Here is a 25000-nt window from a genome sequence, read left to right as displayed (position 1 = left end):
TGTTGAGGTATGGGGTCCACACAGAAAACACAACAACATTAGGTGGGACAAGCATCCCACAGAATCCTGGAATTCAGATTTCTGCAGAAATACACTAAACATTGAAATAAAAACAAAAATTAATGCATTCAGAGTAGAATTATGATCTTTTCCACTGTAAAAAAAAGCACTGTAACTTGTCAGGACCAGGAACTTTATTTTTTCCATCCTGCTTTGTCAGGACATTTTTATCCTGAAAATGTATAAAAAGACACATATATGTGTGTGTGTGTGTGTGTATGTGTGTGTAGTCTGTTTAAGGAGCACAGCTCTTACAGTGTGTGGCTTGTCAGTATGTATTGTCAGGGCCCAGCAGGGAGGAAGAACAACATACCACATGTTATAGAGAGCTACATTCTTCATATGACTCAGCCACTGAGTAGAAATGAGCTAATATGACTTCAATGCTGTCTGTCTCACCCTTTCCATCACTCATTCTGTCACTCTTTCCCTTAGGAAACCTCTCTAGAACAAAGTGTTTTAAGTGTTTTACTTTAGAGAAGGGATGGATGGATGGATGGATGAGGGAAGAGTGAAGGGTAAATTCACAGAAAGAGGAAAAAGAGGGGGAAATAACTTGGTCACAGTCTCTCTCGCTCCTTTGTTATCCATCCCCCACTCAAATATAGAGAATATGGGGTGTGTGTGTGTGTGTGTGTGTGTGTTACAGTGTGTTTCACACTAGTGTGCGTTCTAGGCCCACAGCATGGAGTACAGTTTCCCCCACAGCACAGTGTGACACAGGAGGACACACAGCTACATAGTCTTCTTACACAACAGGGACATTGTCCACGACGAAACAGAGGTGGAGGCTATAGAGGAAGCGATTCACGCAAGCTCACCCAAGCCTTTCCACACACACACACACACACACACACACACACACACACACACACACACAGATACAATCATGGGGTCATATATGTCACTGATTATTTGTAATAAGAAGTTCCAAAATTGAAATATTTTGCTCGTTCCGTTTTAAAATTAAAAACAGCTTCTATTAATTGCTGCATAGTCAGGATATTCACTGACACATGATTCAGAGAGGGAGAAGTTATCAAAGGGGGGTGTGTGTGTGTGTGTGTGTGTGTGTGTGTGTGTGTGTGTGTGTGAGAACAGAGTAGATGCTATACTCACCCAACAGGTCATTCTGTGGCATCCACTCCACTAATTTAGTGTTGTTGCCAAGGTTACTGGGTGGAACTCCAGAAAACCTGCAGAGAGGAGATATTGGACATCTGTTATCATGTGACCCCCAAGCCACTTCATTGGGCAAGCCTGTGAGAGGACATTTTTAGTCCAATCAGTAGAAGCCTGTGTTGGCCTCACTTGTTTATAGTGTAGACAAATGTCCAATTTCCCTGACTGGACTGCCAACAACTGAACTTGACAAATCCATAATAATATCTGTGTCATGTGATGAGCTCACGGTATAATTCAGGGCGGCAGGTGGGAAAGCGTGTGCTAGGACAGACCCGTAGCAGACGGAGGGGCGGAGGGGGTGCGGTTTGGGGAGTGCGAGGGGCAGGGGGCGGGGCATGGTCAGCTGGTCCACGTGCCAACACTCCCAATGTTGCTACAAAGCTGGCATTGAGTGGCAGACCGCTCAAAGGGGCAATTCACCCTACCCCCAAACGTGGCCTTCTCAGAAAATGAGAAGATTTGCTTGTCGCAGCTGCTATGCAAACACATGCGTGCGTATGCACACACGCACGCACGTTGGTTATAATACCAGCCAGATAACAATTAATAGCTTTGAAAAGTGAAGAAAAAAAAGGATAGATGAAAGAGCCAAAACTCCGTCACTTTGCATAAACCAAAACATGAAGATTTAATATTTAAATGACAATTGATCCTGCACCTATGTATGTAATAAATACTGAAACTCTAGGACTTATTGTCTGGTATTGTTTGTTATCGCACTTATCATTGTCTGAATTAGAGTTTAAGCTTAGTCTGCACCTCTAGGCATTAGCATTGATCCCTGTATTTCAACAGTATAATCTAGTCTAATTCAATTGTAGTTGGTATCTTGAACTCTAACCTACCGACTTGTATACATTCGACGTGTAGATGACAAAGCACTTTTTTTACGTCTCTCTGGATAAGACCGTCGGCCAAATGCAAAAAATGTCAATCTAAGTTAAGATTTAAATCAAACTGCCATTAGGTTGATGCTCAAGATAGAGCGCTTGAGGTATTTAAGGTATTCTGTCTTAATGGTTTATTATACGTCTATGACAATGGTGGAGTTTGGGCAGGGTTTCAAGGAGGTCTTACTAGAAGAGTGCTATTTGTGTTACTGTGTACTGTGTATTCACCCTGAGAACTTCTGAGAAGTTTGTCCTAGCATGAAATAAAGAGTACGCACACACACACGCACATGCAGGGCCATTGAAAGGCTCGTGCTTTACCTAATGACAAATGCTCTCGGGTTACTAAGAGACCATTCTTTAATTACAGCACGGGAGGTAGGGTTTGCGCAGGAAGGCTGTCCTTTCATCAAACGTCATTATGTTTTGGCGTTGTGGTTCTGACACACAACAGGGTGGCAATGCTGGTATTTCCGATGAGCCTGATTGAGAAGGGTGTGTGTGTGAGAAACATGGGTGTTTACCATCTCATTGCATGCAGGTGTGTATGTGTGTGCGTGGCTATGCGTGTGTCCCCTGTATGCAATGGTTCTCTGTGTGTGTTAGTAAATGGTTGTTTTTTTAGTGGAGACATGAGGGACCAGTGCCTGCTATGTCCTCCCAAAGGCTGTCCCGCCCCTGTCTGCTCATTAGGAAAACGATGACAAACAACACGCACGCCCCCCCCTCCACCCTCCAACCACTCCCACTGTGGTGAGAACCCCACTGAGGGCCACGGGCGAAGGGCCGACGGTGTCCCTCGCTGCACCCGTTGCCAGGAGACGCTACGGCACCCGCGGCCCGCCTATCTCCCCGCACGTCCGGCTGTTTCGGCGGGAGGCGATGTCAGAGGGCACTGGCTTGTAAGAGAATCGGGGAAAACAAGGCCCGGGGGCTTTCGACTGGGACGGCAAACTCATAAGTACCGGGACTGCAAAGTCGAAACTACTGGGACGGCCCTCTGTGGCAGTTTGGGTCTGAGGTGAGAGCGGAGTGGATTCAGTTTTAGCTCGGGGTCTGTCTGTGCGGTCTGTTCCCTTCAGAATACAGCCACGTTGTGTGCTTAATTTTGCATAAGCATAAGATGCGTAAGGCTTTGCAGCTCCAGTTGCTTGGAGCCCGTGACCCCACCCCCACTCCATACGAAGGTTAACACTCAAACATACTCATGCATTTCATATCATTCCAATTTTACACATCAGTTGACAAAAAGCGCAATATGAAATAGGTAGACGTCTGGCTGGGAGAGCAATTGGGCACTGGACGTCCTTTGATTGGAGGGTGTGATTGTTCGGCGTTCAGCGAGCTAGTCCTGGCGTGATGCCTACAGCTCAGTAAGAGTTTCTAATGCAGATCTCCACCTGGACATCCAAGCATGGCAGTTAGCAACTCGAGGGCAGCAAAATGAAGCGAACGCAACATTGTTCATGGTGACATTGCTTGGGAAAAACGTGTTAAGACACGTTAGCTGTTGTTTCATACTTATTTCCGAAGCTGTACGTAATGCTGAAAGTAAGGTTTAGTTTGTTGGGAAGTACTGTAGACGATGACCCACATATTTCTGGGAATCAGAGAAGGAATGGATGCAGGATGACAAACCAGCCTCCCCTGGTGATCTGGACAAGTATGTTAGCCAATTTGATAGCTAGCTAGCTTGCAAATGCCACTTTTGCACCATTACAGACACACACTAAAATCATTAATATAAGGAAATGTAAGTTTATTATTTACTTCCTTGGATATAAAGATACATTTTGACCTTCTCGATACTTAAGACTTTATTAGCGTTCACAAATTACAATACTACATTAGCTCAAGAAAACAAATAATGAAATTATGAAATTAAAGTGCACTTAAGTGGAACTCAAAGGTAGCCCTTGTGTGTGCATACTGAGTGAACACAGTAGAGCCAGTAGAGCCCAGTACTCCCAGTTCAGGCAACCAAAGGTAATCTGACACTTTACAATGCATCTACAATTTGTTGAGTTTCTTGGGTATAGCCCTCGGACAGTCAGGCAAAGGATTCTCTACTGCCAAGGATCTGCAAACGAGTACAAAATCTGACGATGTGTTGTGTGTTTCCGATGATGTATCCGATTACTTTTGGCCCTATAAAATGGCATAGTGGATGTGTTGTGTGTTTCCGATGATGTGTCCGATTACTTTTCGCCTTATAAAATGGCATGTAAACGTGTGGGATTGCACTGCTGTTGTGATGTCACACTGTAAACTGTTCTGACTGGTTCCACTCAGGAAGGTCAAAGTGCGGGTCAACCTGCACTTTGGACCAGTTAATGTCCTCTTTTTCTTCCAATCAGTGTTTCTTTCTGTCACGCTGCCGCATGTTAAGAAAAGGTGTTGGTTCATATGATTCAACAAAGGTACATATACACAGGCATGGGTCTGAAGACCCAAAAATAAATGAAATTCTTAAGCCGACTATAATTGCCTACAGAAGCTTGGAGAATGCTTGGAGAATGACTTCCAGTAACATAGTACTGCAACATAATAATGTACCATAAATCTGAGAATGAACAAATAAATAAATGAATGAATGAATGAACAGGCAGTAGGCCTACCTCCAGATTACTCTCTGAGGTAGCCGACGCAAGGCTCCTGCCAGCTTGTGGGCAATGTCGTCGGAGAGGTACTTCACCCCCGCCCCGAAGGACACCACCACAAACCCATGCTCATCTGTGTCATTCACCCAGGCATCAAACTCCTGCAGGCACAAAATCAAAAATCAATTTTACTCAGCCAGAGTAAGCAAATTACCAATATTTAGAAGATCAAACACCACCACCAGATTTGCATATTCAAATATTCTGTGAATATTTCAATTTAGAATATACACGTGTATGTATAATCACATGTATATGCACACACAAAGAAAATCAAAATCAAAGTGAAAAATATGCCGTTTCCAGGTAAACATGAAGCAACTGAGGTCCTTCATCAGTTGTGCAATCAAAAGTGCTGAAGCTCTGCGGTGTGAAATCCGTTTAGGCTTAAAACAGAAGTGGCGTTGGCCGTGCATCTAGCATATGGTCGCCTCCCAACCTAATGACCACTGAAGTGTGGGAGTTTACATTTTTTTTAAGATGGTTCAATATAAAAAGGATGCAGGCATGTATCGATTACGATGCAAGGGTTATGAGCCTAATCACGTGTTAAGTCTCATCTAGTAAAAAGCTCAGTCTGCCTGAGATAGAGAAAAGGAGATTAAGAAGCATTAAACTAAAGGAACTGCCCATCATCTAAAGCATACCACCATTTCTGTCAGACACGGGTGTAAAAACAAAACATTGAACACAAACTGGTTTTGCCTCCTAAAATTCCAGAAGCACTTTGTGTACACAGCTAACGAAGAACCTTTGACAAATATCCTGTTTCTCTGGAAACACTTTATATTACAAGACAAAAACTAGGTCCAGTTTGGTACAGTGTGCACAGTCCCCAGCACTATATGGGCATAAATGTACCCAGCCAACCGACACTCACACACACACACACACACACACACACACACACACACACACACACACACACACACACACACACACAAACACTCTCACACATTCACAAAGACAAAAGGAACAATGGAGACAGAGTAGAACTCGCCTTTTGATCCAGAACAGTTGAAACGTGACGAGTGCAGCTAAGCTACTACTCGTCTGCCAACATAACGGCAGCTATTAAATCACCGGTGCCACGAAAGAACCACAAATTATGAATATTTTAACTTACTGACCAATTAATTTAATGACCAAACCAGTAATAACAGTATGCGTGTATAGAGTTATAACGCAGTGTGCACAAATGGACCTATAAGTGGAGTTGAGCTTTTACTTTATAAAAAATTGGGCCTCCTCCTCTTACTTCAGAAGCACTTTGCTTGCACAGCTGATGAAGGATCACTGTTTCACAATGTTAGAATTGCTAGGTGCCCATTTTGATATTTAGATTCATTTAAATGACACAGGATAATACTTTGCTGAAGATTGGGCTTAATAGCATACACAAATGGTTGACTAAGGGACCTTAGTACCATGACAGCAGCACAATGCTAAATGCGTTGGCACTGTGTGAACGAGGCTGAGGCTTACAGTGCTGCGGTGTAGACGCGCGAGAATTTTTGCCGCTTCCAAAATAACGAGCAGCGCCTTGCGGACGCGGCGGCCCAGAGTGCCGACCAACGGCTTCGGGGGGGGGGGTTCTTGCTAGCACAGCTTCCCAGAAGCTCCCGAGAGTCCCAGCTGCGGCCCGAGAGGGACCGGCGCTGACCTGGCACCGCGATCCGCCGGGCACACTGCACCCACTGTCCGGTGTGCATGCACGCCACAATGGACACCATTTACTCACACGGGCCGGACCGCACAATGAGGCCCTTTGGCGGACTGGCATTCCAAGACCGCCAGCCTTGGCCCGGACGCCCCCACCCCCCTGGCCCCCCCCACAGCCGTTCCGAGCCTGGCTCCGCACAATCGCTCGCCCTGATAAGGACGGCCTTTGTCATCCCACAGGGGCCGGGCAAGCCACGGCAACTCGGACGGAACTCGGTTAGGAGGAGAGGGCGCAGGGCAAGGCGCGCCAATCACGCTGGCAGGAATTATGGGATTGTTCTTCAGGACATAGTTTACATTTAAGAAGTGAATACGAGCCAAGTGAAATATTAGTGACCATGATGATGTGCCTCTTATAGGAAGGGAGGGTCATCCTTCAACGAGTGTGGGTTGGCTATTTGACATTTTGGGGGTGGGCCTACGATAGATGAGGTCGGACATATTTTGCGTCCCTCTTGACCGCTGCCGATCAGAGATCGGTTACTGCGTCGGGCCACCTGAACCCGCCCCCAAGTGTGACGTCAATCACCGGCGTCCATGAATGGGGAGGGGACAGTCTGACCACTCCAGCGCAACCTCCAAACATTTGCTGAAATGGCAGCAGGGACACCAACTTGTGAGTCAAGCCTTACCGATCCTCACCATAAACGTTTTCCCAGCTTTTGCCAGCTTTGGTTTTGGGCTCATGACAGGCTATGAGTATTTTGACATAATGTTCTGCCACGTCCCCATTCGTTTGATGGAACCAAATATCTACATAAGTTAGTACAATAGCTGACTCTAAACGTTGAGGTTTACGTTGTCACGGAAGGCTCCCCTTCCCTCTGGTCACGTGGTTCGGCCTGTTGCATGCCGTGGGAGTTCAACGTTAGTCTTGTTTGTAACGAAATCCCTGTTGTCAGTGCACACCTGCACATGGTTTAGTGTTGTAATGTCTGTGTGTATTTCAACCGTTGTTGGTGTGTGCATCTTTGTCAGTCATACGTTAATCATAGCTTGTGTTCATGTTCGTGTTTAAATTCACAATGTTCCAAGTTACTTGTGTTCCTGTCCACCGTTTTTAAGAGTGCCATTGTCGTCAACGTATGTCAATAAAGATCTATCACCATCGTGCGAGTCTGTATGTCCTGCTCCTTGCCCTGCGACAATCGGGGTGTTACGTAAGCAAAAAGCGTATAAATATTTAGACCTAAAGTTTAATGGGTCTACCATCCCTTTTATGAAGATAAAAATTATTCTCTCTGCAACTGACTATACCTCAAATTTAAATGCTTACAAAAACAAAAATGCACTCTGGTCATAGCCTCACTGTCCTATATAATGCAGCCACTAATGTGTAGCTGATACCTGTAAAGCTGATTTTAAGTTACTGTCTGCTAACAAAGGTACTGTTCATCAGTTTGGTATGATAATGATCACTATATGTATTAGATAATATTTATTATCCATAATAACTGTGTATGATAATATAGGAGCTGGGGAGTGTACAACACAGTATGATGGGAATAACTAACTGGGAAAGTAAATAACTAACCATAGATTCTTTCCATCTTCACGTGGATTTCATACAGCAATAACGATACTTTTGATATATATGCCAACCCTGACACTAACAGTGAGGATGAGTGTCATGTACAACACTAAATACCCATGTTGCTCAATTACACTTTCAAACTACAAAACCAAAATATGTATCTGAGTTTTAATGACCTGATCTGCATACATGCATTTATGCAGATGTGTTTCTGAGCAGTGCGTGTGGCGGCAGTTACCTGTGGCAAGGGGCCCGGTGGCTTGGTGAGGATGCCGCCCACGTAGACGACGTGTGGCAGCGTGGGGCGCGGGAACTCCAGCGCCATGTCCGTGCACAGCATCCACAGGCGACTACCCTGCACCAGCTCATGCATGGACACGGCCGGCCGCACGCCATGCCGGCGCATGATGCGCTCGTACTTGGGCAGCACCAGCAGCTGCACACCCAGGCGCGACAGCAGGTAGACAGCGGCGTTGGCGGCCCGCTGCGCCAGTGTCATGCGGTCCGTCAGCAGCGAGTTGAACTCGGGCACGTAGGCCAGCGGTGCCGGCGCGCCCACCTCGGCCGGGTACCACAGGCCCGTGCTGAAGACGGCGTAGGGCACGGCCAGCATGTGCGCCAGCACGAAGCCGCACATCTCGTTGGGGTCGACGAGGAGCAGGTCGAAGTGCTCGGCGCGGAGGCGCGCCATCGCGTCTCCGCTGGCCACCACGCTGTCGCAGTTGCGCGAGTAGTGCTCGAGGATGTCGAAGAGCTCCAGCGGGGTCAGGCGGCCCGAGAAAATGTTGCGCACCTTGGCCTGCAGGAAGGCGTCCGCTGTGGAGCTGTTGAAAATGCCCGGGTAGCGCTGCAGCCGGTAGTGGGCCGACTGCGGCACCTCGCGCCCCTCTGACACCAGGAAGACTGTGTCATGGCCCTCGGCGTGCAGCGCCGACGCCAGCGTCTTGAAGATGTACAGGTGGCTCTCGAACATGATGGGCGGGACCACCACGATCTTGGCGGGCGAGGACGGCGCTGGAAGCAGGCACCAGAGGAGCAGCATGGACAGGAGGGCAGGGGGGGGCCTCATGACTGGAGGGAGAGATGCAGAAAGCATAATGAAATATCCACTAGGCATTTTACCAAGCAGCTGAGTGATCACATGAGTGAATGCGCATGATGTTTTCAAGCAATGAGAAATTCAACACTGGGTTAATACACGCATTGGTCATGCAAGATACCGCGGTCTATCAAATTAAGAGAGGCTTGAAGATAAAAAGCATTTAGTTGATTATTCTTCTCCAACATGTAATCTGCAGGTAGTACACATATGAAGGACACTTAAGGACACACATGATCCACATGTCTTTCTTTATATAGATTTTTTCATTTTAGTCGCAAAATCACTTTACCTAAGATATTTCAACATTAATGTTTCTGACAATAATTAATAAAATAACACAACACTTAAATCTCTAATATTCTCCAGAACACTAATCTGGAGTTTAGGAGCTTTAAGATCATCCACAAGCTGACTCTCGTGTGATATTGGGAATTCCCACTGGGCGATGAGAATCATCAATAATCCTGCCTTAGATGAGTGCAGTGCATGAATCCTCTAATGGCTTAAACGCATAAGCAAGAGTAACATAAACTGTGTGAACTGAATGACGTATGTTATAAACTGTGAACTGAATGACGTATGTTGTAAACTGTGTGAACGGAATGACGTATGTTATAAACTGTGTGAACGGAATGACGTATGTTATAAACTGTGAACGGAATGACGTATGTTATAAACTGAACGGAATGACGTAGGTTATAAACTGTGTGAACTGAATGACGTATGTTATAAACTGTGTGAACTGAATGACGTATGTTATAAACTGTGTGAACTGAATGACGTATGTTATAAACTGTGAACGGAATGACATACACATTAAATACAACTACATTAAATGGTAGTCTTCGGAGTCTGCTTCTCACATGTCTTCTGCGACTCAGGTGCGTGACTTGGGTGACTTGCTGGTGGGAATGGCCCTAGCTGCAGGTGTTTATGTGCATGCCTGTGGTCTCGGGCTGGAACACAGACCAGTCCCTGAGATCCCGAGATCACCTCCTGTGATGCAGTGCATGGCTGAAGTTCGCTGTGTGCTTGATTAGTACAATGACTTTACTCACACACACAAACATCCACCTGTATCTCATTCAAAGTTTGCAGCAGCACAAATCATCACGGCAGCACTGATAAAATCAGGACTGTTTAATGTTTCTGTTTCTGTTGTTGATGAAAGAATTCCGAAATAATTCTATAGAAGCAAAAGCAACTGGTGAGCATTTCAACCAACACCAGATATTGGATTAAATCTAAACCTATCAATTTATCCATCTATATGTCTGTCTAGCTGTCTGTGTGTCTATCTACAGGAATATCTGCAGGGTATTACATACATGTTGGACATCCTTAATCTCAAAAGGGTGGTGCCACAGTAACCATTGGAAAACAACAACAACAACAATGCTAAGGTCCTATGAGACATCCTGACCCACACAAATGAACAATACCCAACCAACCAGAAGCAGCAAAAATTCAGATAAGGAGCAGACAGCAATGCCGGTGATAGCCTGATCCCAAGTGGCCGCAACATCCTGAAAGAAGATCTCTGAGACCGAAAAAGGAGCGAGATAGCGTAAGTTCAAACCAAGGTTGTTGCATTGGTAGCAGGAGCATGCAAAGATATGAGCCTTATACTGGAGGAAGGCCTGACCTGGTATGGAGAACACTGGGCCACAATAGTTGTGACATTGGGCTGGACAGGCAGGCAGCTGACGGAATGACCACCCGTGTGGTAGCTAGGCAACAGCGAGTCGTGGGCTATAGCGGCAGGAGCCGTCTGCTGTGTGGGATTTGGCAAGTTTGGTTCCTGCTGATGCTACAAACTGCCTGAGGTGTCTGAGGTGTTTGAGAACGCTTTAAGAGAAACTGTAGACTGTGAATTATTCAAAAAAGAAATCTGTGATAAATGTATGTTGATATAACAAAAAAACATAGTAGCTAGAAAAAGCAACAGCTGGAAGTTATTTACACTTTCCTTCAAAGTTAACGTCACGTGCGAGCTGAACACAGCATTGGACGATCCTTGAGAAAGCAGCACGCAATAGGTGAAAGAGAAAACAAGAAAAGCTCACAATCACCTCTGCAGATGACACTGTCGGAGGCCTGGAGATTAACGTTTCTTAGAACTGGGTTCTTCTGAACTGAGATACCCGTGATCATTCTCAGCACAGTGGCTGACGATACCGGAACTGTCTAGCTGTTTGTGACCGAGTGAGTGTTGGTGTTTGGGTATGCTTATATACCAATGGTCAGAAGATTGTAATGACCACTCTAAAGGCTTGAATCGATGTTCTCAACAAAAAAAAGGTTTTAATAGGCCATTCGTTAGCACATTGGTTTCAAATCATTTGTAGGATAAAAAATAATGGATGTTGAATAAAACATGATGTTTGATACCAGTTTGAAAGTTTGAAGTGACACCGGTGATAGTCCAGTCCCTGAATGTGTTAAAATCTTGTTTAAAATATAATAATGTATAATAAAGAGACTTTCCTCAAGGATTGCTGTGGGTATTTGTGGATTGGGAAACTCCATGTCTAAGCATGTGAATGCTTTATAAAGCACCTATTAAATGGTTCTTTTATTATGAACACTCCCCGAGTTCTGACCCTTGTGCTGTTAGCTTTAAAACACTCTTTATTCTTACACTTCAATCAGAGAAAACACACAACTCCAGTTGCAGTGTGCCTGGGGAACTATCAGTCAGAGGTATAAGTATGTGCGCGTGCGTGCGTGTGTGTGTGTGTGTGTTTGTGCATGCGTGCGTGCGTGTGTGTGTGTATTTAGATTTATAGTGAGAGTTACAGTAAAAAGTATATATAATGAACAGCATGAGGAAGAAACCCAGACCAACACCCCCATGTGTTGGGTGAATGAAGTAGTGAATTTAATGTTTTGCAACCTGCCTGCAATAATGGCAGCTCCACTACCTAGGAGAACATGATGTAAGACCAATTAAAGATAATCCCACTCTTGAGAGTATCTTTTCCCTTGTCTTTACCTCTCTGCATAATAATAAGCCCTCGTAGACCCAAAGAGACTGAAACACCAATCACAGGATCAGGAGTACAATATTTGAGCGCAAGTCAACATTTCCTTCTGGCTGCTGATTTGGGGGTGAATTTGAAAGCAAACCAATGAACCCAGTTCAAATCTAAGTGCAGCACAGAATGGCAGGCTTACATAAGATTTGGATTTCTAAATGTTTAACGGCTTGCAAAGAGATGCCTATGCCCTGTCTAATGCAGCACAAAGATGATCTGTCTGGACCTGTTCTCCCCTGTGTTCATAGGGAACCTGTCAAATTAAACCGTGAAGCTCTCTGGTTTCTGGTGCGACCCCTGCATGGTTTGACACTCTTGGTTTACAGGTGGGCTATCACCATTACAATTTTTATTTTTGGGGGCCAGACTTGTTGATTGTTGCCTTGGCAACCTCACCAGACTTAAGTTCTACCTTGGCGACAGTACAGCTTGGGTTTCTGATAGAAGTGTCAAGTTACGTAGCAGCTGTCCCCAAAGAGAGCTGCTGGCAGTCACAAACATTTAAACCTTGGAAACGAACAATAAAAGTAGGACATGGCTTACAGCCTCCATCTCACTTAATATTGATCTTTGTTCACGTGTGACTCTGTACCGGCTAATCACACCTTTAAATGGACATGATCAGAGGCCTACTTACACGCTACACAAGGAAAGCCAAAATAAATTAAAACAAAAAACAAAACATTTCCTCCTTGGAGCTGCGATTAAACGAAGAAAGTAAAAAAGATGCGAGATAGAGACAGTAACACAGAATTCCCTCAAACGTGATACAAGTTTCTGTTTACTTGGCTGTTATAATCTCAGACTGCTACCAAGTAACTAAATGTGTTTATAAGTTTAGTCAAGGAGTTCCTGCTGAATATTCTACATATAATTACAGCTGTTACAGTATAGCTGTTATAATAAAGTTACAGCTGAATATCAGTCCTTGTTTCCATCGTTTGCCTTTGTCCATTCACTTATCATTCACCCATTTAACTGCATGAGAGTCAAAGTTAATTTGGTGACTTCACCCCCCACGCACGCACACACACACACACACACACACACACACACACACACACACACACACACACACACACACACACACACACACACACTCCTGCACACACACTCCTGCACACATGCCACATTTACTTCTTGCCTCAGCAGATTACTGTTCTATTACATCATGGCAAAAACAGTTAAAACTGACAACAGGGGGTGCTTGAAATATCAGTAAAAACACAGAAACAGTTCTGGGTCTGGAAAAAAAAAAAACTATCCTGAAATGCAGTGTAAGCTCTGTTTTAACCCCAGACAGCATTCTTCAGCAATGATACCGCCCCAACGTGCTCTAAATCATAACAATGAATCGTGAAACAATGACCTGCCTCAGCATCTTTACAACTCAGCCGTTGTGAAGGGCAGCAAAGTGTCACAGGCTGATATGTCAGCTTTAACAGCAGCTTTAATGTAAAACAACTTGTTCCCATGCTAATCAATTGCACTAATCAATTAAAAAATGCTATGTTATTAATGATTATATATATATAATATATATATTTTTGTACATACATATATATATTTATCTGTATATATATTTTTTTCTCTATGCACCCCTGCATCTCTTCCTCAGTTTGGACAGAGCACTCTCCACCATTTCACTGCGTGTTATACTGTGTATGACTATGTATGTGACGAATAAACTGAACTTGAACTTGATATTTTACATTTACAGCATTTTATCCAAAGCAACTTACAATTATGACTGAGTACAACTTGAGCTATTGAGGGTTAAGGGCCTTGCTCAGGAGCCCAACAGTGGCAACTTGGCAGTGGTGGGGCTTTAACTGGCAACCTTCCGATTACTAGTCAAGTACAACTTAGCTACCAATGCCAATGAATATTTTGCACCTGTGTAATGTGAAAAAAAGCCTCCCACAAACCTCTATCTTGGCTCTGGAGTGATGGACAGTAAACGATGTATCAGGGCAGGGTGGAGGAGGGTTCTTGGTCTTTTAACCATTCCATACACATGACCCACGGTTGGCACCAACTAACTACTTGTACGCAACAGCTAACTGAATAAACCGTTTGCCTGTTCAGACAGAGTGGGCATTCTCCTGTCTTCACAATGTTCTGTTGCAGAGATGGAGGAGATGCAGGAGAACGACAATGCAAACAAACCGAAATGCTGTAGAACCTACAGCAGCTCAAAATGGTGCCCATTAGATCCTCACTAATAGATTGATGGATGAAAGGGATGCATGTTTTAACACTGAGCAAATATGTGTTTTCGCAGTTTGCTTTTTTTAGTGAAGGGCTGCTCGTGGTGAAGGTGTGGGACAGGAGCTCCCTCCACTTGGCTTGGGGTTCGGCATGGCTTCTGCCAGGAGCCCAAGTCCCAGCGACCCCTACCCCAGGCCCGAGGCAGGTGCAGAAACCGAGGAGAAGCTAGACCTGGGGTTTATCTGGGCTGGGGTGCGAAAAACATCATCTTTCTGAATAAAAGGGACAGCTGAGTGTGTTACATGCAAGACATTTGGAAGGAGGAAGCAGTTGGAAGGTGCAGTAACGCAATTAGGTCATTAATTGGTAGTAACAACTCCTGAACAGTTGTTACTTTTGTTTGACTAATTTCCTTGAATGGTGCTTTTCCTTTCATTTACTACGGTAGTACAGAATCTCACTCAGCAGCACACAAACACTTAAACGGTGCTCAGATCTGAAACTAGACGCGTCTGGTGGTTACAGTGTCATATTTGATACTGTTGCAGCCCCATGGCACATGAGTGTGGTTCGGAGGTGATTGGCCCCAAGCCTTAGAACAACTGTTGTGTCCTTGAGCAAGACTCTTCTAACTAGAAGTTACTCAAGAAGCTTTGTGATGTTGGATCATTTCCTGTTTGCTCTTCCTCAGTGAGGCAAGATGAGAAATTCACCATAGCCCTGCCATTTTTTAAACAATTTGCATATTTTTTTCATAATAATACATAAGGCTGTTCTGGAACAGCCTTATGTACATGCTCAATTATCGCATGTCAACATATCGCGTGTTAACATATTGATATTTACAATACTAGAACTTGCAGTAGTTTTATAGAAGGCTAATTTCTCAAAAGCCTGCTTGACTTCTCAGGTTAGTCATGTTAGGATTTCTTTATCTAATGATGATTTATGATTTTACAGTGTGTAGGACAAAGGTTCTCAATCTAGTCCACAGGGATACGAATCCAGGACAGGTTTTAGTTCAGTTCTAGCTCCTCTTACACCTGAACCAGTGCTTCCAATTACCTGGCCAAGGTGTGTTAGAAGGTGGTACAGAGTGAATATGTGGACTGGCTAGGGGTTCCCAGGGACTGGATGGAGAATCCCTGGCCTGTAGAGGTCAAAGAGGAGTAAAGGAGTGAGGGTAAGAGGAATTAGAGAATGAAGTTGGTGAATAGAGAGCACTCATGTTGACATTCACTATGCAAAAAATAAAATAAATAAATAAAATCACTGAACCATGTATATTTGAATACCAGCACTGTGGCAAGGGATATATTTGTAAACTACACAACACTGTGAGACTTTCTCAATGGCAACACAAGCCATCTAACTGAAGTAAAATTCTCTTCAAAAGGTATCAGGACATGGTTGCTGTTTTGTTTTTAGGTGAAACTTACTATGCTGTTAGAAAAAAAGTGGCCCTTTCTAGAACCCTTTTGTCCTGAGAGAAGAAAAATATAAAAGCCAGGATAAGGGTTTAATTTGAGAACAAAGATATATAAGATCATTTTTAATTTTAGTATCTGTCAAAAACAGATTTGCTCATGTTATTAAACAGGCAAAACTGCACATTTTAATAAGTTTGTATTAAATACAAAAACTCTGATTAAAAGAGCTTTGATTTGGCTGGTTCTTTAAGGTCTGTGCCATTATATATATATTTATTTATTTATTTATTTATTTATTTATTGAACAGTGTGGGTACACACATGAAATTGCCCCCTTGCCACATACACCAGCATACCCCAATACACACCAATAGCCCCTTCTTCACTCACCCAACCAACCAGTCACACACACACACACACACACACACTAGAGATGACAGTCCACAAACAAAACCATAAGAGCTCAGGGAGCAAAAACCAAAAACTTGTCAAACAGGATTGGTCCTCCTAGCTTCCCTCCCTCTAGACACACACACACAACCTTTTGCCACAGAAAGACAATGCAGAATAACTAATACAATCACAACATGATTTTTAGAATCCAAACTAATGTTCCTTGATGAGATACACAAATGAAGGCACACACACATACACACAAAAGCAGACATGTACACACACACACACACATACATACACACAAAAACACTGCTTTGTCTTTGTTCCCCTCCATAGGAATCAAGTAACATATAGCAAAAGGGCAATCAGAATGGTCCTGGTAGGTCTGATCATTGAGATCAAGTGGGTACGTTTAAATTAACAGCAGTTCCACCATTGGTTAATGAAGCTGTCAAATAATATCTTTTTACTAGCCTATATTACAGAAAGCATCACCCCAGTGGCTGGTCAAGTGAAGGCAATGATCCAAGCTCGTGTCATAGAAAACGATTCAAACAGAGATCTGTGCAACTACTGTACGTCACGTTATTAAACGTCATTATATTAAGATGTATTTAAAACAGAGATGCGAGAGGTCATGCACACTGAAAAGCTTATGTTGGACTATGAGATGTAGTCCTAAAGCATACTTCACTCTTTAGTTTATCAAAGATATACGCTTAACAGTAAGTCTAACAGCTTTAAAATTGTGGTTTAAGGCGAGATAAGGTTGAATGTCACTAATTACGGAAAGATCCCCCCCGCGACGCAAGTGTCACATTACAGCATACCCGTACCGCAGTTAAATATTAATGAGGAAACACGGCGAAATTAAGTAGGCAAAACTGTATCATCTCTTAGGTGTGACGGGGCGATTTCGGAGATACGGATTCTTCTCTTTACCTTAACTTACACAAACAATTCGCCAAAACGTCTAGTATTTTTACTTTAGGTCATACCTTAAATTACCTCAGAACTGCGGTAAGCTCAGCGAAAGGACAACGACAAATCAGGTATGCTTCCGCTGACTTTAAGCACGGCGACCTCGCAAACACCTACAGCTTACAGTCATCACCTCTGGGCGAAACAAACAAACAAAGACAAAACAACATCTCAGCAAACGCTAACTAACTTTTTCTATGTACATCATGAAGGCAAAGGGTTCCACGGTAGAACTGTAAGCTCGCCAGGCTCCTGGCAATCCACTTGCTAGGGCTCACAGGTGGCCATTTGGAAACGCCGCCCTTCGTCGTCCGTATGTACCTTGTACAGGTGCGCCGGTGGAGGGTTGAAAGGTGCACCAAATTCGCTTCCCCTCGCCTCGTCTCCGGGTCTCTGATGTAAATCCCCAATATTGTGGACGGGAAGATTTGCTCGTTTGCCACAACAAGCGAGGCGATTTTCAAGAGGTCGCAATGACTTTAAAAGTTCGGCACCAGCAGGCACTCCAGGGGGCGGGACGTGAAGCCTCGGGGACAGGGAGTGGTCGTTCGGGTGGATTTGTTGGAGGAGAGAGAGGCTTCAGTCTTTGCCCGGATCCATTGCAAAAGGCTTCAGGTGTGGCGTTTCCACTGTCAGTGGAACAGTGGAAGGGTGGTTTTACGTATGTATAAACGACAATCTGAGCGTCTTCATATTAGGTAGGGCCTTCACGTACAGCTCAATGTTGACTACTGTCGAATTTAAATACGCCTATATCGCACAGCAAGCAGCTTTAATGCAAAAGTGTCATTTTAAGGGAATTGTTAAATACACATCGGTGTATATATTTTTTTAAAAATGTGATGACTGAATGAGAAAGCAGCAAAAAAAAGGGATGGATAAAGATTGAATAAAAAAGGAATTTAAAAACACACCAACAAATGAACAAACAAACACACATACACAGAACACTCATGATGTATTTCATTAAAAAAGTGCCGAGGACAATGCATTCTTTGTGTGTGTTTGTGTATGTGTGTGTGTGTGTGTGTGTGTGTGTGTGTGTGTTTTGGGGGGAGAGAGAGATGAGGATTGTTTGAATCATTCATGATATTCTCTTGCTGAAAGGGTTCATGTTTCCATGAAGTGCGCTCTCACACACACACACACACACACACACACACACACACACACACACACACACACGCACAAAATCAACCAAACAACTCATCATGCCCTTAATCATAAAGCATGCTAATAAAAGTATTCTTTACTGTATGCTGTGGCATGTGTATTTAATACCTCAGAGTTTTCTGTTGCTTCTTTACTGTATGGTAATGTATGGGCTTCCTTGTTCAGATTAGAACACTTTGGTGACTGTTGTAGCATATCAGTGGTGTGTTTGCGCAAGGCTGAAGTGGTAATAGTGTCAGGTGTGTGTGTGTGTGTGTGATAAAGAGAGGGTGAGAAGGATTAAATAGAAATTATTTGTTAAAAGAGGAAAGGTACAAAGGCATGACAGTGTGGTGTGACTGCACCCATGGAGTGATATTAAAGGGCATCCAACCCACCCACCCTCTCTCACACTCACTCACAGTCGCAAAGGACTCACTCTGAGTGCCACTGCTCACTGTATTGTGATGATTACCATGTCTGCTACTTGTTCTGGGCAGCAGACACACACACACAAACACACATGCTCGTGCACGCACAAGCGCAGCTCTGTGATAGCTCAATAGGTAGTCGTGCTACAGTGTGTTTTAAAGCTGACAATGCAGGGGATGTAGATAAGGAACTGTTCATAAACCCTTCGTAAAGGGTTCGTAGTGTTCAGACACACCACTGCCCTTAGAACCACATCAAAATCCAATATACAAATCAGAACAATGTAGTGTTTATTTCTGCAGTTATCCAATAGGCAATTAAGTTTAATACCTTTCCTCTCACAATTCTACAAAATTTCATTTTCATTATGTGTTTCTTTATATGGATTTTTAAAAGTGTGTTTTCAGACTATTTTCAACTGTTTTTGTAATTGAGTGCATGTCGGGGAAGTTATGCATGTGGGCATTTAGATATTAGGGTATGTCCCAAAATTCACCTGATATGTAATGTAGCTATGAAAAACTTCCCAAATGATGCAATTTAATTTAAACTGCATTTCTAAAATGCAGAAGGGTCTGTACATAAGAGCTGCATCCAAGGAAGGTGTGCGTCTCTGAATGCAAACTGGCAGGCTGCAGCTATGCAGCTAGGATCAGTTAAGACATTTGAGACTGATATCAATACTTAATCACCCACTGATACTGAGAAAGTGAGGGAAAGAATATGGATGAGTGAGAGAGAGATAGATGGAAGGGAGAGAAAAGGTGATGTAATCTGAAGTACAGTTTTGGTGCAAAGAAAAGAAAGGGTGAAAGAGAGAAAGTGACCGATGCTAAAATGGGGTTTGCAGATTTGCTGCATGAAAACAAATACAGTTCAAACTGTGCAAGCACTAAAGAATTAAATAACAGGATGAAGAGCTTGTGTGCATCTATAAATGCTTAAAAGTCTCCCAAACGGAATTTTGCACGTGTAGGGTAATGCATAAGCTTTCCAGAGATACAGTTCGTTTCCAACAGAATTTCTGTCTGTGTACTAATCTAGACCATTTTTACTACCCCCTGCACATATTTTGTATATACATATATGCAACTCTTCATGTATACATAGAGTTCGATGTTACTTTATGCCATGGGAGTAACCAGTGTCCAAGTACAAGTCAACTGTCATCAATACCGCTCGCTATGGTAGTGGCACCTAGTGGCCGAAGATATGAACTGCATCGTAGTGTCCCTGACTTTACCAGAAGAGGTCGACATTTTTGCGCTAAATAGAGCAGAATATTATGCTTCTCAAAAGGTTTTTTTTTCTCATGTGGTTTTTTCTCATGTAGGTAATTACAAAGGAATGTGGAGTCAACTAAGCCTTGGTGAGGGACAAACGTGAAGGACAAAGAAAAAGCCGACTAAACAGGAAATTACTTTAAGGCTAGGTTGACTGCTAATGGGTTAAATATTGATTATATAATACCTAGGATGATGATTTTAACTTGGAATTAAGGCACTTAAGGGTCATATTTATTAAGTGTGCCTTATAAGACTGATATGGCTAGAATAAGGTGGCTTTGGTACATCCTATTCGTTTAAATGATACAAATGCAAAGTAAAAATCTGTCTAACATTAAACTCTTATTCCGAAACCTTTTATAGATATGCACCAACAATTCACTGGTCATCATATGTAATTCAGTTGTTTCACCACTAGGTGGAAACAGTGTTTTATTTTCAGCACTGAGGATCCATATGCTCTATTCACGGAAATAATGGGGCAACGTTGTAGCCAAAATTCGGTGCATGTAAGCCTTTGGCACCCAGTTCCTACCATAGCATCTGCTAGACAACAAAAAGTCCTACAAGTGTGACTTGTATCAATCCACTGACGTCAACACTTTGTGCATGTCTAGACCCTAGTCATATTGCTGTCATTCTTTCTATATGTTTTACATTTCATTTCATGGAATGGGTATCTTTTGAGTAAAATAATTTTCTCTGTGTTTATATTAGTCTAGGCTGCTGTTGTGAGTGAACTTAATCTCCTAAAAAAAACAGTAACAATAATTTGACCTCTGCAAGTAGAGTTGGAGATTTTATTCCATGTAATTTTGGAGTAATTCTCTTCATGATATGTTTCTGCAAAGCAAAGGTCAGTATACCTTCTCAGACTAAATATATAAATCTTTATTTAAATATATAAATCCATGCTCTTTTTTTTTCTTTTTTTTTTTTGCTTTCATATATACTCATGCTGGCTCTACAACAAAACTGTCAGTTTTCAAAGCAACCCTTACTCTTGCTGGCACTTTGCAAGCAAATCTAAGCAGTCTCAACAGAGTTTCAACACCTCAATGTCTGTAGGCGAAATAAACACTTTTCGAATTAGACTGTACATTAAACTTTTATTCAAAAGAGAGGTATACAAATTATAAATATTACTATTTATTTGTCTTAAATTAAGACTGACATTTGCTTCAATTTATTTGTCTTAAATTAAGATTGACATTTGCTTCAATTTATTTGTCTTAAATTAAGATTGACACTGTAGCTCATGTGTCTGACATTGTAGTCTACATGTACAGGACCAGTTAAACTACCAGACTATTTAACACATATTTGTGACCTGAATGACTTTTTAATGATGCTTTGTTTCCACATGACACTGTCAAACTGTGTGTCATCTTATCATGAAGCAAAACACTCTTCCAGAGCATCACTTGCTCTGGAAGAGTGTTTTGCTTCATGATAAGATGACTTCTGATCATCAGAGTATCTGTTCTGAGCTTTTCTCATCTCAACACTTGTCAGCACTTCTGTCTCATCTCCCAAATTTCTCAAGTTTATTTGGCTTTATTCAATTAATCCTTCCTGCTACCCAACTACTCGTATCTTGTTCCGCTGCCTTGCAAGATGTAACGGAATGCAAAGCCAATGTAAAAGTATGAGGTGCATGAACCCCCCCGGCAGACTAGCCGAGTGAGCCCAACCTAGAGGAGTGAACGAGTGAACCCCTCCTAGATGAAGTGAATTCTTCCTAGCCGAGTGAACCCAGCCTAGAGGAGCGAACCCTGCCTATCCGGGTCAATGAGCCTGTAGGGGAAAACCTTAGGTCACCACCAGCAGGAGCTGTTGGAACAGTGACATGAGATTTGCTACATTCAGACCAGCTGCTGCTTACCTATATGGAGGTTCTCTCTGGTGCCAATGCACCTGCCCCCAGCTACACCCTGCCTCACATGACTTTCAAGTCCCCATTCTACCTAACGCCATCCTGAAGGTTCATGACAGTGATCCGGAGAGCAACAAGGGGTTTGTGGTACATTGTTAGTTGTACTTCACTTACCAGCCAGCTATGCCTAACTATGCCAGGGTATCCTCCGTGATCAGTCAACTTACCAGGAGTGCCATAGCGTGGGGCATTGTGAGAGCACTATCTTGACCTCATTAGACACTTGAATGCAGCGGTCCACCACATGAAGCAGGAGAGAGAGCTAGGGTGCGGGACCCTGCTGCACCTCAAACAAGGCTACCAATCAGCCGCAGAGTACGCATCGGACCTCCATAAGGTAGCTGCCGCCAGCTACCTTACCATCTGTCGGAACGAAGAAGCACTGACCAACATTTTCGAGGATGGGCCAAAGGAAGACATTCAGGCTGACCTAACCTGCCACAAGGAGATGACTTCCCCGGATGAGGTCATTGACAGGGTGATCATGTATGATCAGCTCCTGGAAGAGAAACACCTCTCTCTGTGTGCACTTTTCCATCCACGAGCTCTGTCCACACCAGTATGAGAGACCCCAGCACCTGCAGATGGATAGCATTAGCGCTCATCTCTAGAGGAGAGGGGAGAATTCAACATCAGCTATGCCTTAACTGTAGTCTCTCTTAGCCACTTTGCACTGATCACCTTCTCTTGAATGCTGATTACTGATTACTGATGGGCAGCATGGTGACTTGGTCGTTAGAATGTTTGCCTCTCAGCGCTAGGGTCTTGGCTTTGAGTCCCTATCTGGGTGGAGTTTCCATGTTCTCTGGTTTCCTCCCGCAGTCCAAAAACATGGGGGTTAGGTTGATTGGATATTCTAAATTGTCCTGTATGAATGTGACCTGTGTGTGAGACTGTGTGCATGTATATCCAGTGATATTTAGTGCCCTGTCCTGGTCTTAACGTCCTCCCCTTCCCCTGCACCAGGGGGCTGTGGTTTCTGATAGAGGGTATGCTTTGCGCAAATTGGCTGCTGACTCTCATCGGCGTGTGAGTGTTTGTAAAAAAAGCTGATATCTGTCTGTAAAGCATACTTGAGTCTAAGAAAGGCGCTATATAAATGTAAATTTAAAAAATAATATGGTATACCTGTTGCCTATCTTCCATGAGCTACTTAATTCCACAGGACTTTCAGGACCTTTGCATTACGCATTGGACATACACTTGCATTATCCTACCTGGCAGCCTAATGCTACACCAACTTCCGATTCTGGGACATTCATGAACCTTGTCTATTTCTGTCTCATCTCGCCAATATTTATTTTGCTTTGTTAATAAAGCCATCCCGCTCGACTCCTTTTGACTCGGTCCCCTGCCCTGCAAGATCTCACAACAGCTAAATGCCATCTTCGGGAGAGAGAACTTTATGGGATAGGGATTAATATTAAATCTGCAATATTAAACCTGTCCCTAGCTACTGCTGCAGGTTTAATATTCCTGGGGCTAATACACAAATCTATTTAATCATGGTCTTTGTTGTGTATAATGGTGATTGTGTCCTGTTGCCGAGGGCTGGTGTCCTCATGCAACTGCTTGAGAATGGTACAAAAGTTGGGTAGTAACATAATAATATGAGAATTTTTTCTGCAATGACCAGATGATCCACATTATTGTAGATCTTTGAATGATCTTTATAGGTCCTTGTTTTTTCCTCCTTAAGGTGTATAATATGTGTAATGTGTAATGTAATGTGTGTAATGTAATGTATATAAAAAGGCAAAGCAATATGACGCATGTTATAGAGTCAAAGAGATACTTATCAAACAACTTGTCATCTTTCTTTTTATATATAGTGCTACTCATCCATTTTTAATGAATGATTTCTAAATACCTGGGCCTCTGAATGAAGACACCTTCCTTTATGAACTAGGCAGAGCAGGGGGTTTTGGAGGTTTTTAATTTGGAGCTGACATAATCTCAGTGAACTAGGGTGGCTTATCCATTGAGGAAGTCTTTGGGAGCAAGAGCAGAACTGCTTTGACTGTTCATATTTAGAAGGGTGGGAAAATGCTTGCGCCAGAGCTCTAGAATCTAGGTTTTCTTCTTGAGGACCACTACTCATCTGAGTATCCAGTTCCATGTGGTTGATCTTCTTGAGGACCACTACTCATCTGAGTATCCAGTTCCATGTGCTTGATCTTCTTGAGGACCACTACTCATCTGAGCATCCAAGCCCTGTGGCTGATGTATAAGATGAGTACTTCTTGTACTTGTGAAGCAACCAGATCTCGATATTGAATTTGTATGTAACAGCGTTCTTCCAGTGTTTGGAATGGAGGTGCACCAGAGATGTTTTGAGTTTAATTTTCATTTGGAATATGAGGGTGGTGACAAACTAGTACTGAGAGAAATAAACAAGTGTATCAAGGCTTTGTAGTCTATTTTGTTGTCATTGTCAATGTTGTATTCACTCAGCTCAAGGGCACATGACTGTTGATCGAGGAGTCCTTGTTTTCCCATTCTGGGCATTGACATTGGTGTGGACATTCCTGATAGCCACAGTGATCGATCTATTTCTCTAGCACACTGCCTGGTAGGTCATCTTTTCTAGACTCCTGCCTTCAAGATCAATGTTTTCTGGCCCACTCCCTGAAAGTTCACCTTTGCTAGACTCCTGTATACACGAGACTAAGCATTCCTTTAATCTCTGAGTAGGGCTGCTCAGTTACTCTGGAATCAACTGTAAGAAGATGCTATTCCCACCTCGTGATAGACACCAGACCTGTTTCGTCCTTGTGTGAAGCCTTTTTCTGGCCACTTTGGGGGCTTTACTAAACATGCAAGCAAGTTTATATGTCCACAGCAAGGGTTTGCAGAGTTGTAGGGAAATCCTGTGTCCAAAATTTACCTGGTCAGCTAGTTAACTATCCTTTCACACATCATATTCCAAATTCCTTTTTAAATGCAGCGTGCGTAGCTTAATTAGATAAACCCACCAGGAGCACC

General features: G+C 43.2%; 1 protein-coding gene across 4 annotated transcripts in view; it reads right to left on the bottom strand.

Moving 5' to 3' along the window:
* The window catches only part of ugt8 (UDP glycosyltransferase 8), a 20217-nt gene extending 2200 nt beyond the window's left edge, over nt 1–18017 (bottom strand). Inside the window, exons 1-5 of one of the 4 annotated variants that reach the window (XM_035530335.1) lie at nt 17531–18017; nt 17227–17344; nt 8290–9122; nt 4754–4896; nt 1180–1256 (exon numbers count right to left, since the gene is read on the bottom strand). In XM_035530335.1, coding sequence (XP_035386228.1) covers nt 1180–1256; nt 4754–4896; nt 8290–9120 — 1051 coding nt within the window. In that variant the 5' untranslated portion in view covers nt 9121–9122; nt 17227–17344; nt 17531–18017. The other 3 variants (XM_035530336.1, XM_035530334.1, XM_035530338.1) reach the window with 3 other exon arrangements.
* Between the last annotated feature and the right edge of the window lie 6983 nt (nt 18018–25000).

The sequence above is a fragment of the Electrophorus electricus genome, chromosome 9, assembly GCF_013358815.1.
Source record: "Electrophorus electricus isolate fEleEle1 chromosome 9, fEleEle1.pri, whole genome shotgun sequence".
In the NCBI taxonomy this organism is placed as follows: domain Eukaryota; kingdom Metazoa; phylum Chordata; class Actinopteri; order Gymnotiformes; family Gymnotidae; genus Electrophorus; species Electrophorus electricus.
Note: the sequence above shows the minus strand (reverse complement) of the source record. Positions and strands in the feature narration are given on the sequence as shown.